Here is a 13,280-nt window from a genome sequence, read left to right on the forward strand (position 1 = left end):
GGTTTAAGAGCTCAAACATGTACAGAGTATGAACAGGCTGCTGCTGCCGGGACACACACACAGACACACACACACACACACACAGACACACACATATTTAACCATCAGCACTGTAAACCAACCAGGCTACAGCCCCCTCCCCTGTTACACTTTCTTTCCATAACCCTTACGTACCTCCTTCCCACCCCCTTTCCCTCTCTCTCTCTCTCTCTCTCTCTCTCTCTCTCTCTCTCTCTCTCTCTCTCCCTCTCTCCCTCTCTCTCGTTCACTAACTCACCCCTCACCACTCTCACCCCTCTATTAAGTTTCAAGCGTCTCTTCCTCCTGAACTGAACAACACACACCAAACAGGTCAGACTTATTCTCCTTTTTCGCTCAAGTGCATTGGCTGCTTGTTGCTTTCTCGTGCCCACGTGTCACCAAGGTGTCGACAGGGCTGCTGCTGGTCAGACGATATACAGAGTTTCCACGATTATACAATATAAAATGTGCCTGTGTTGTACAGACGTGTCCTCTTGCTCAGCTGCTCAGTCATTGCACCACAGCTTGATGTTGCATTACAAACCACAGGAACACATGTGAGTGCAACGCTTCATATAATCCTTAATTACAAAGAAAGCATTTGTCCCCCCCCCCCCTCAGAGTGACCTGGCATGCTCTAACCCCCTCCGATCATCCAGTGGTCAATATGGATGTAATGTGATCAAGGTCTGTAGTTCTGTGATTACTAACTTGGCTGTCAGCAGCTGCACTCTGCATGTTCTTCATCACACTTAATGTTGGAGGAGAATTCTAATGCACGGCCGCTTTTCCAAAACTTTGGTTCATCACAGACGTGCAAAGATTCTGCTTTGTGTCGTCTCTTTCAATAAGACGGTTATATATCCTTCATAATGGTTTCTGTCAGTCAGAGATACACAATAAATCAATGTTGTTGTTTATTGGCTTTTAGCGGAATAATATCACAATGATGAAGCTTTATGGTGTTATTGTTCCTCACATTTCGGTGCTGTTGTCCATGAATGATTCAAGGCGACCTGTAATAAAACTCCAAATTTCTGTCAACACCATTAGTGGTCAAAACATCCCATAATCCATTAGCGGCTGTCATGCAGCTTTTAAACGTATCACATGATCGTCCGTAGCAACTGAAATTTGCTCTATCAGATGATTCAGATTTATTTTTCAGTCTGACACAAACAGTTATTTCAGTTTTTGTGAATATATAGTTTTACATATGAAAAGTTTACTGTTATGTAGTGGAAAAGTAGATAGATAGATAGATAGATAGATAGATAGATAGATAGATAGATAGATAGATAGATAGATAGATAGATAAGGCTTCAACTAATGATTATGTTCATAATCATTCATCTGCAGATTATTTTACCAGTTAATCTGTGAGTAATTAAGCAAGAAAATGTAGAAAAAAGTAGTAAAAAGAAGTAGTAGAAATGCTAAATGCGCATTTTTGCAGAAGCTGACATCTTTCAAACATTTTCAGTTTACAAAAATTAAAAACTAAGAAAAGCAGAAAATCATATATCAAAAATAGTTTCAGATTTATTTTCTAAACAATTAACCAACTAATCACCTATTATTTATTTTCCAGCCCTGCCGTCGACTATAGTTCTTTTTCCTGCTTGTTTATAAATGTTGTACTTTTATTTTGATCATATTGCACAACTTTAATATTTATTTCAGTATTTGCTCTTAGAGGGTTCATGTTGTGCCCTGCCTATATAAAACCTCTGCGGTCAGCGCAAAGCTCTGAATTAAGTGATCTACCAACTGTGTGTGGCCTGCTGGTGCTACCTTCCTAACAGGCCGGGCCTCTTGCCTCCACTATGTGACCTGTTGGTCTGCACGGCACAGTTAATTACTGCAGCCCCCCCACTCTGTCAAAAGGTCCAGGCATGAATTATCACCTCTCCTGCACCCTGCACAGAGCGGCGACGCTGTTCTGCCCTGTCACTCACGTTGTTAAAGCTGCTCCAACGGCCCCCCCCCCCACTCACAGTTTGGAATAACAGAAATGACTTTATGAGCCAGGTCCCATCTACAGTGCATTTGTCACACACGTGCACGCTGACACACTCGCTCACAGGCGTTGCTCACGGCTGCACATTCCCGGGGTTTGCCGGCACATGTAATGCGGGACGGGAGGTATTTGTGGCAACCCATTATCCCCTCAGATCAAACGGGATCTACGCCTGAGCCAGGGATAGTCTACCTGCTCGGGGATGAGGTCTGTTGTCAATTCCTCCGGGGGAACAGAAGATGGGTGGTCTCGTCTGGCGCTCTGGTGTTATCTCTCACCTTGACCCTGCCTGTACCAACCAACTCCACTAGCTCGTTCAGCCCCATTGTTTCTTCATCTGAAGCCGAATCTGCCTTTCAGGGAAACGCCATATGGCTTATCTATTGTTGGCTGAGAGCCTGTCGTATGGCTTTTAGGGAGGGAATACTGTAGATGCTGATAAAGCTGTTGGAAATTAAATATTATGCTGGTGATGAAAGGATTTTGCTCTTGTGAAGCATGTGCCGACCGCTCTTTCATCCCTCTGTTTCGTCTCTCTGTTTCAGAGGACTGGACGGAAAACAGACACAGGCTCTCCTGCACCGGCCTCCCTCTCCTCCCATTTCATCATTACCTTACTTCATATCTGATTAATTGTGGCTCTATTCATTTATCTTTCTGTCTAATGTCAGTGTTCAGCTCATTTATTTTCACTCTTCATTCTAATTTCTCTCAATTTACTCATCCATCAGAGGACAGTTGATAGCTGTATCTCCTCTTTTTCACATGATCAAATCTACAACCTAGGTTCCTGTCTTGCATCCTCCCATCTATTATTTGCTCCCCTTATCTTGTCCTAAGTCCATTTTCCCATCCCCTGGTCCCCCTGGCCACTTAGGATCAGCATGTGGTCCAACTTCTTTGTGCAGCAGGATGAGGACGGTCGGATCGGGGTGGCCGGGGCTGGACAAGGTGGGGGACTGGGTGGAATGAAGGGTGGACGGGCACACAGGCGAGTCCCCAAGATGAGTGACAGCCAGGAGGGGAAAATCAAGCTGGCCTTCTTTGTCGCCATCATTGGCGTGACCCTGACGGTTTTGGGCATGGGGACAGAGTTTTGGGCGGTGCTGGCCCAACCAAAGCATTTCAGCGGCAACCACACCTGCCAGATGGCCCACTACGGCCTGTGGAAGGGCTGCATCCGCACCCTGTGGGTGGCTGACATAGACCCAGAGAGGACAAGCTGCGGCCCTGCTGAACTACCTGGAGGTGAGACCGCTGGCCGGCACGTGTCTGTGTGTGTTGGTCTGCTCTGGGAGGTGTGTGTTGGTTTCTCTGACTGTCTGCTCGTGTCTGCTCTCCTGCAAACTGAACTGCCCGGTCATGCAAACCTAACATCAGACCCAGGATGCAAGTGAATTAATAGAAAAACGGTCAAATATAGATGCGTGCGAGAGGCTGTTGATGACATAATTAAGAAAAAAAAAAAAATCACCCCAGTTTTTCCTCGCCGTCACTGAGAAAAACAGAGGGAGCAGGCATAGCTAATATGGAATATACCCTGTGGGAGTACGCTTACATCTGTAGGTCTTTTATCTGAGCTCATGAGGGACTAGGTGGAATCATGCTATCACTATAGGTCTAAATACAAATTATTTATTATTGTACCAACATATAAAGAATTGTCAGCAACACATTTGTGATATTGAGTCTTTTCCCTGCATGTTTGGCGTATGCGTACATCCACTGTAGCCTTGCACAGGCAGAGACAGAGGATACTTGTGTATGTGAAGCTGCTTGCATACATATGTATCTAGGTCATCCTACAGATAATGTGCAAATTGAATCATTAAAGAAATGCAACGCTCGGAAACAGATCCTGTGGAAACGAGGACCGCGGTGAAGCTGTTTGCAGTTCTTCTCCGATTGTGACAACATAAAGCAACACGCAGGCACATCCAGCATTACACAATATTATCTTTGTGATTCATAACACTGTCAGTGCAGTGAAGCATTATGAGCGTGAAGGCTTTCTCTCCACTGAGCACCTAATCATCTCTTGTTGTACACACAGTACAGACAGGTGATAAAGGGGCAGACCACAGGTTTATTGTGCTGATGATCGTCCATGTTTGGAGTTGTGACAGCTCCTCTCTGAAAGCACTTCATTCGACTTGACCGCGGTTAGGTCCTCGGGAGTGTGTGTCGATTATCTGCACAATGACCTATTTCTGTCTGAAAAGCGAGGCTCCAGTTGGAGCGAGGGGCAGGTATTGGAAGATGGAGAAAGGCGCGACGCGGCAGGCTCTGGGAGGATCCGCTCCAGGAATCACGGCCTGTCGGAGGAAATCGCCTGAGTAGGAGCGTAGGAGAAAACAAAAAAAGAATCACGTGGATCAGATATATTCGTAAATACTATTCGCACACTTTATATCACCTGTAATGACGTGTCACTAGATTGTTGTTGTATCCAGTTTTGCCTCTCAGTAGCAGATGTGCCCTCCATCTCCGAGCCTCCAAGATGGCCTGTTGGTGTGCGAGAGCAGCCAGTATGCTTCTGACAGTCTTCCTCACACTGTTGGCCCACGCCGCCCGTCGCAGATGGCTGTGAGCTGTGTTCCGAGGAAAACAACTGTTTTTTGCCATCTCTGATTCTCTGTTTCACGTCCCAGTTTTACATGCCTCTGGCCCCTGTCCCGGGCAAAGTGTGGCCCTGCCGATGCCGATGCCGTTGCCTGTCAGAGGAACATGACGGTTCAATATCTAGGGCCTCAGCAGGGGGAGCGCGAATGAGATCAGTTGGCCGTGATGGCATAATGTGTTAAAAAAATCAGTAGGCTGATAAATTGAGGGTCTGCTTCGATAAAAAATGTTTGCAAATGTGCGCGGGCCCAAACATATTTGTGTGTGTGAGGAACATGTGCACAAGCATGTGGTCATCTTGCTTGTGCGCTGGTGAAGCCGAGTGGAATCTGACTACTTCACACTTTTTGTCTAAATATAGAGGGGAGTGGGGGGGTCAAGGAAGAGGGACAGAAGGGGACTGAGGAAGAGTGTAGTAATGCAGTATTAAACAACCCCTCTGTTTCCTCCCCCCTCATCTCCCCTCACCTCCTTCTCCATCTGTGGCTCCCCTCTCTCACCACCCCTCCATCTGCCCCCCAACTCACTCCTCCTTCTCCCTGCCGTCTCACCCTCTCCATGAGCTTCCATCCATATCTCTTGCACCCCCTCTTCCATCCTCGCTCACCCCACATATCCTCTTCCCCTCACTCGCAGCACCTCCATCTGCCCCTTCTCTCTGTCTTCCTCCCCCTCTTCCCCTCTGCCTCCCACCCTCAGTGTTTTGCTGTCTCTCACCCTCTCTGGCGGCACCATATGTGCGGTGCTGGGCAGTGTGGCTGTGTGTGTGTGTGTGTGTGTGTGTGTGTGTGTGTGTGTGTGTGTGTGTGTGTGTGTGTGTGTGTGTGTAGCGGTGTGTGTCTCTGGGTATTCCAGCTAATGCTTGATACTTGGATAAAAATAGGAATGATGCCTGGAAGGACAGAGTGCATGGATGCATAGGAGGCAAATCATAGAAGACCAGCAGCCATCCATAAGAGTGTGTGTGGGAGTGTGTGTGGGAGTGTGTGTGTGTGTGTGTGTGTGTGTGTGTGTGTGTGTGTGTGTGTGTGTGTGTGTGTGTGTGTGTGTCTGATCTCTTTGTCTGATCTTTTGTTTTTACCCACAGAATCCAACTGCACCTACTTCAAATTCTTCACCTCTGGGGAGAATGCAGTCATATTCAAGAAGACGACTAACAAGAGTGAGACATTACACCTTCCTCTGTCTTTTGGAGACACACACACACACACGCGCACGCGCACACACACACACACACACACACACACACACACACACACACACACACACACACACACACACACACACACACACACACACACACACACACAGATACAGACTAACAGTTACGCAGCAGCTGCTATCAATATAAAGATGTTCACCGCTGTGCTCACAGGACCATACTGGTGGTTTTTGCATGTTTTAGCCCATTAACTTCTGCTGCCACCCACTTTCCAGAGCAAAGCCATAAGCTATCAGACTGATTAATGTGTTTACCTTACCATCCAGGGCGACACTGGCTTCAGCGCAGTCTGAAGATCAGCTGGCTGAGACGTGATACTTAAGATCACAGTCAACATAAAGTCTGTATCTGTTTCTAAAACTTCCTTGTTGATGCATGCAAGGAGCCTCTGACATATGACACACACTCAGGGCACTTACTCAGGCTAGAAGATATAGTGCAGTCTGATATGTAGCAGTATAATAGAAGGAATGAATCTCACACACATGAAGATTAATATGTTCACTTTTGTCTTTTTCTGAATTTGATTATAAGATAATTTCGGAGGCTGCGGTTTTTGGTACCGTTTAACTGCACTGCGTATAGAAAGGTGTCTGAAAGGAGTTTTCCGATTCTCCCTGTGTTGGTGTGGGGTTTCATCAAGTACTCCAGTTTCCTGGGGTTAGATTAGGTTAAGGCTAATTGGAGAGTCTAAACTGACTGAAGGTGTCAATGGTTGGTTGTCCCTGCGTTACGCTGGTGACCAGTGTACCTCACGCCCAACGCCGCCACAACCCTGGAGGAGAAGCAGTATAGGGATGGATATGTATAGAAATATAATCAAACCATCACATTCAACAATTTGTACTTTTTAATTATAAACTAGAGGCCAGCTATTTGCTATTTAGCGGTCTTTTCTAAGCTGAATTTCTGTGAACCGTTCTGTTCACCTTAAGTTCCAATTGCCCTTGATGGCTGTGTCGACCCGCGCTGCTTATGGTAACACTGTGTGAATAGGTGAATGTATAAGACTAGAAAATGGACTATATAAATACAGTCCATTCACCAGTCCATAACCAATTAAATTCAAATTCAAATACTCTGTGCCAGCTGTATTATGTCATGACAAAAAAAAAACACTCTAACAAAACATATATCAAATAAATCAGAATTTTGATGATTAATTAAAATCACGCAGACACAAATCAAAACCAGTGGCTGCTGTGGAAAACAGGACAGATGGAAAGGTCATGGGGATCAACGAGTTGAATAAAATCTATTCTGATACGGACAGGAATGTCTGTTTTGAATTTCATGACAGTAGAAAAATGTTATATTGATTTCATTGCTGTCTGTACTTTGTGTCTTCTTTCCTGTCAGTCCTATAAAAGCTAAATCTGCTGTGTATAAATTAATAATAAAATAAGCATTAAATCTGTGTTGAACTGGTTTCAAAATCAGCAAACTGGCACTGGCTCATTTGAGGTGTTGATCTGCTCTATATGTGTTGCACCTGTTCAGCTTTATAATGCCAATAAAATCTGTTTTAAACAGAGCCAGTACGGGAAGAGGCACAACTCACTCAGTTTTAATGTAGTTTTATATTTTGTATATTTACTATCAAGTATAATCGACCAGTAGTGCTGTCAACTTTATTCTTAGTAAGAAAATAATAATAATAAAGATACAGTTAATAAAAGTCAAAGACATCATGCGATATGAGCTTTTTTTATAGAGATGTGTCTCAAAACGAGAGATAAATCAGGTAACAGATTCTACTCGTGTTAGGGGCCCTCACGGCAAAGGCTCCATCACCTTTGGTTTTCAGCCTAGACTTTGGAATGTCTTACTAGAGGATCTCAGGCTGCATCCTGGCTGGTAGGCAGATAAAAGCTGGGGGGGCTTTTAAAGCCATGCCTGGCTTTAAAAGTCATTCAAAGAATTTTAAAATCAATAAACAGGCAGCCAGTGCAAGGATGCTAAAACAGAGGTGATATGGTCACATTTTTGGGATTGTGTTAAAAGCCGAGCGGCAGCATTCTTGTCTGACTGTAGCCGGTGGATTGATTTCTGTGTAAGACCACTATAAAGGGAGGTACAGTAGTCGAGGCGAGAGGAAACAACGGCGTGAAGGATTTTTTCCAGGTCTGTATGTGAGATAAAAGATTTGACCTTGGCTAGGTTTCATAAATGATAAAAACACTATTGTACAACCTTCTAAATGTTGGGTTCTGAGCTCAGGCTTTGGGCTAAGACCCCTCCCAGATTTCTAGCTGAGGACCTAGTAAATGGTGCTTGCTCTCCAAGGTTTGCCGTGATATCATCCGGTGGAGGTGGGACCCCAGACAATCACACCGGATCAGGAGAGGTTAAGTTGGAGAAAGTTGTTTGTAGATTTCCTACAGTTTTGTAGGTGTCCTCTAACCATAGTTTGTGGTTCGACCCCAGTCTTCCCTGTTCCGCATACCTAAGTGTCCTTGGGCAAGATACTGAGCCCAAAACGCCCCTGCTGCCTGTGCTGTTCTCATAGAGAGAGTGCTGCCCCTATATGCACTGTATGAATGTGTGTAAGTGGGTAAAAAGGTTAATGTAAAGTGCTTTGACTGGTCCTCAAGACTAGAAGAGGGCGATATAAATACAGAACATTTTGCGCTTTAGCTTCTGCTCTCTCTCCTTTACAGATCTGAATCTTGCAGCAGCCATCTTGGCCCTGTTGAGTCTGACCATGATGGTCACGGGCTCCATCTGTATCGGAATGTCTCTGAGCAAGGGAGTACCGTTCTTTCTCAAACCCGCCGCCTTCTGCTTCATCCTGTCAGGTGGGACTTTCTGTGGAGTGACATCAGGGTTTATAGTGAAGCTGTGTTACTTATAATATACTTATAATCGGCCAGCTGACAATCATTTGGTCTTGCTGTAGACGTTAATGTCTTGTATCTCTGTCCCTGTGTGCAGGTGTGCTGGTTCTCTTCTCTATCGTGATATTCCACCAGTCAGTGCTGGCCTTGTTGTCCAGTGATCACTCCATACCTCTGCACCATGAGCTGTCCTGGTCCGTGGCCTGCGTGGGCTCAGCGGGGGCCGCTCTCATTTTCGGAGGCATCCTCTTCATCATCCTCTCTCTTCCTTTCAGCCTCTGGCAGAAATGCTTGCCACACAAGAATAGCACCACCTAACACTTGAATGCCAAAATGTACATATAGTATCCTTTAAGTGTAAATGTCCATTTCCTGAGGGCTGCAACTTTCAGGTTGCTCTTGGCATTTCATTTGTCAGAGAAGTCATAAGAGGTCTTAATCAAACGTTTGACAAAAGGTCATCAGCAACAATGAGGAATTCCCTTAGAGTTAGGATGAGAAAATATGTTTTGGTGTTTTTGTTTCGTAGAAAACAGTGGGAGGCACTGACTGTTAACTTTTTTGGCTCTATGGTGTGCTTACTTCAACAAGAGTCGAATAGATCTTTCTGGTAAATATATATCTTTTCTAAATGTTCAGGCACTTATAATGAAACTTCTTGTTGTCTTTTACATATGAAAAGCCCATTTCTGCCTAGTAATGAAAAACATAAAAAGTTCAATTGAAATGATTAGGCCTGGGTCATATGGACAAAAACTATATCAAAATACAAATTCTCATATCAGTCGATGTCAATTATTATCACAATAAATGTCAAATTATTGTTTCTTTCAAGTTTAAAGACTGATTCTTGCTCCTGAGTGAAGGTTGTGGTTTTAAACTTTTCTTTAAGAGCAGAGAATGACAAACATTTTAATGAATCTGAGGCAGATCAATTATGTGTTTTAAGCATTATATTGATATATATTAGACTTTTGTTATATTGCTATCGATGACAATAACATTGTTATAATCATTGATATTGTTTTATAGCTCCCCCCAAAAGCAACTTCTGTTGTTTGTCTATGCCCTTTACAATGACACCCACTGCAGCAGCACATTTAGATCAATCCTCAGGATGAAACACTTTGTCACAGTTGAAGAATAAATCTATTTCATCGTTTGATAATTCTATGGTTAAGGTTTGGTTCATTTCCAGCACAGTAATGTTGACCTTGGCACAGTTAAAGAAACACAGCAATTAATGATAAAATCACATTTCATGGTTGGGGAACCTTCATCATACGAGCTCCAATAAGAACTGTGAGGAGTAATCGCAATAGATTAAAAGATGTTGGCTGTTGCTTGGAAACAGGAAACAGGAAACAGGAAACAGGCATGCTGTGGAAAAGTCTGATATTTGCTCGACCAATCCATCCACCACAACCTCTAACCTTTGTTGCTCTGTGACATACACACCCGTCATAATTATTGGCTGCTATAGATTTTATTCAAATATTTTTTTCATTTTTGTCTCTTGGCAGAAATGGTCTTCCATTGTGAAGGAGTCCTCTGCACCATCAGGAAGTTTCTGATGATGTTACCAATCTCGTCATATCCTCTACATGTTGACTTATCGATAGAATCAATGAGTGTCGTTGATATTCTACACAGGTTTTTTTTTAAAACACTTAATACTTGATAAACAGGAGGCTTTGGTTTTCATTATTTATTACTCTTGTGTGTTTTATCAGTATTGTGTGAATGCTGCTTTATTATATGAATCTAAGATGAATGATATCAACTGTGAGAAGAGATGAAAATACCTTTTTGTATATCAGAGAATCATATGGACTCACTTAATAAGCTCAACTCTGTACATAATAATAATAATGGATGTTTATTTTGTGAATGGTCACTGTTTGTTAAGTTGTGTCCGTTTATTTGCAATATGCAGAAAATCTATTTTATTTGTGTCATCGGATGCTCACTTTTTCTCTCCACCACCAAATATTATTTTACGGATTATGCACTGCGCTCGTTTCTATTCATGTTTATCTACAGTATGTGGCACTACTTCTGCTTTTCATTAAAGGGATTTGACATAAGATAATTGCCTTCCTTCTGTTTGTTGGCGTGACACCCTATCTGCCCTCAGACTTGACTTTCACCCATTTTCACCCCTCCACAGTGTGACTGCCGACCATTCTGCCAAACATCCACCTCCCCCCAAACCCGCTCCTCTATAATTAGGCCAGAGCTCATCGCAATGCGTTTCGCTGCAGAGGTTGGGAAACCTTACCCTTGAATTTCAACTATGCAACCCCCCGGCCTGTCCTCATACCTGTGTGCCGACTCCTCTCCACCCCTGAACCCTCGGTTGGCCACTTCCCCCGCTGTCTCCAGAGAAGCCCATGGTCACTGTCCCCCTGCCTGTCGGCCTCCATACACACACAAAGACAACTGATCAAATCAGAGGTGTCCCAATATCTAATAACTATTCTCACACCCGGCCCACCGGGGAGACGAGTGGCATCAAGACAGTCAAATTCACTCACATGCTAACCTTCGTACACACACACACACACACACACACACACACACACACACACACACACACACACACACACACACACACACACACACTCACTCAACTACCAGTGGGCAGAAACTGAATCCACATGACACACTATACTGGTCGTATATATAGATGTTAATAGTTCTACTGAGACAGTGTGACAAGTGGTGCACGGGTCCTGGTTTGTAAATGGAAATGAGCTTCCTGGAATTCTCGATGAGACCTGTAGATTGGAAAGTGGACGCTCAGAGAACAGGGAAACCGCAGCTGTTATCACCGCTATGTTGCCAAAAGTATTAATGGCAGTATATTTTAAGATGTATGTAAGACCATGTATTATCCCAAACTGTGATAAGGAATGGTGTTGGTGCAGCGGATGACATGAGCTTGCTCCGGCAGCCTCCTCCTTAAATCTCTCATCACTGCATCTGCGGCTGCATCCAGAGTGCAGGAGTTATGATAATAGCAGGGGGGGTGCTCCAGACAACTAATCCTTAAGGTCCACGAGCGCTGTGAGGAATCTCAGGCCCCTTGTGAAGGATGTGACACTGACTTCACGCTGCCCATATGCATCTGTATCACTTCTCGCCTCTGAGGGGTCCCTTCCAGCTCGATCCACTCTGGAAGTATTCCCACATTCCTCCGTCCTGCCAGTGATGATCCCTCCGAGGTCAAGTAAAACCTGCCCAGTGGGCCGGAGGGACCCCAGCAGACTTTGACAGCGTTGTTAATTCAAAATCATGCACGAGGTACCAGATGGGCCCATCAGAAGAAAAAACTAAAAAAACTGAATGTGCTCAGGAAGTGCAGTGGTCAGAGTAAACCCTGAATTAATTTTTAGTTGCTTTTCTCATTATCCTATTTGACAAACACCGCCCATCTGGCTCTATCCATATATTTGCAAATATTATGAGCCTCAGGTCTGACAGAGAAGGTTGAAGCCTTTTAGGATCAAAGATTAGCAAAGAGACCTTGAGCTTGAGTGACTATAAAGCAATATTTGTTCCCTAATGGTGAGTGTGTGTGTGTGTGTGTATAATGGAAAGTACATTTACTCAGGTACTGCACTTAAACATACTTTTAAGATTCTCAAGGAAATATTACACTGCACGTATATGACTGCTTTATAGGCTAAAGTAGTTACTTTATAGTTTATGTTTTATATACAAAGCATAATCAGTTTATACGATGCAATACATTTTGACCTCTGCCAAGGAGGTCATGTCAAATACCAGATGGCTTTCAGCTAAACTTGCTGCAGTATGGTTCAGTAAAGAACCCATTGAATCTTGGTGTGGATCCAGGAATACTTTTTCACTTTCTTTAACATTGTGAGATAAAACGTTTTTCAACATTATCACCAAAGGGAATAATTCATGCATCTTGATGATCAGGCACATTAAGGGAACTAATATCTATGAGCCTGTGGAACTGGTGCAGTTTGATTGAATTGAGGAGACTACAGGGCCTTTGCAGAGGTCTGTGCTCTATAGTGTTATTCTAGTTTCTTTACAGATTAAGACTGAATGTTCAAAGTTTGTTTGAAATCTGTTAACAACATATGATGCAATTTTCTGTATTAAATTACCAAACAGTATATAAAGTGATTGGAGTTGATGAGACTAATCTACAAATATTGTGCTTACATTTAATGATTCAATAAACAAATATAAAGACATGGTACATAATAATAAATATAACACTGATGGGAGCTATGCTTCGTACTGAGTACTTTTACTTTTGATTCTTCGAAAATGCATTCCTGGTAATTGTGTACTTTAAATCTCCTATCGAATTTTTAAATATATACAAACAGTTCAACAAGTTCAACAACTTGTTTGACTAATTATTTGTGTCTGATGTTGTTTTTACAAAGTTCAATATATGAAAATACATTTCTCATTAGAGCCACTGCTTCCATTTCATTGAAAAAGTCTATTCTCAATATGGAGCCTTCAACTTTACACTTGGAGTTCACACTCGAGTTAACACTCCTGACCT

At 43.3% G+C, this 13,280-nt stretch overlaps 1 protein-coding gene across 2 annotated transcripts; it reads left to right on the forward strand.

Moving 5' to 3' along the window:
- The first annotated feature begins 241 nt into the window (after positions 1–241).
- On the forward strand, positions 242–10,809 carry cacng6b (calcium channel, voltage-dependent, gamma subunit 6b). 2 transcript variants are annotated; one of them, XM_034611938.1, is made up of 5 exons: positions 242–351; positions 2,587–3,289; positions 5,751–5,825; positions 8,546–8,683; positions 8,820–9,040. In XM_034611938.1, exons 2-5 carry the CDS (start codon positions 2,926–2,928, stop codon positions 9,038–9,040), a joined length of 798 nt encoding a protein of 265 aa, XP_034467829.1. In that variant the 5' UTR covers positions 242–351; positions 2,587–2,925. The 2 variants fall into 2 exon arrangements, with proteins under 2 accessions (XP_034467829.1, XP_034467830.1); XM_034611939.1 differs by lacking the exon at positions 242–351 and having other exon boundaries at positions 2,926–3,289; positions 8,820–10,809.
- Positions 10,810–13,280: the final 2,471 nt, after the last annotated feature.

The sequence above is a fragment of the Hippoglossus hippoglossus genome, chromosome 16, assembly GCF_009819705.1.
Source record: "Hippoglossus hippoglossus isolate fHipHip1 chromosome 16, fHipHip1.pri, whole genome shotgun sequence".
Classification (NCBI taxonomy): domain Eukaryota; kingdom Metazoa; phylum Chordata; class Actinopteri; order Pleuronectiformes; family Pleuronectidae; genus Hippoglossus; species Hippoglossus hippoglossus.

Bases quoted from the DNA above. Each gene is read 5' to 3' on its own strand.
- cacng6b (XM_034611938.1), top strand. From the start codon at position 2,926: ATGTGGTCCAACTTCTTTGTGCAGCAGGATGAGGACGGTCGGATCGGG. The intron at 3,290-5,750 runs GTGAGACCGCTG...TTTTACCCACAG, and splicing joins CCCTGCTGAACTACCTGGAG to AATCCAACTGCACCTACTTC. The intron at 8,684-8,819 runs GTGGGACTTTCT...CCCTGTGTGCAG, and splicing joins CTTCTGCTTCATCCTGTCAG to GTGTGCTGGTTCTCTTCTCT.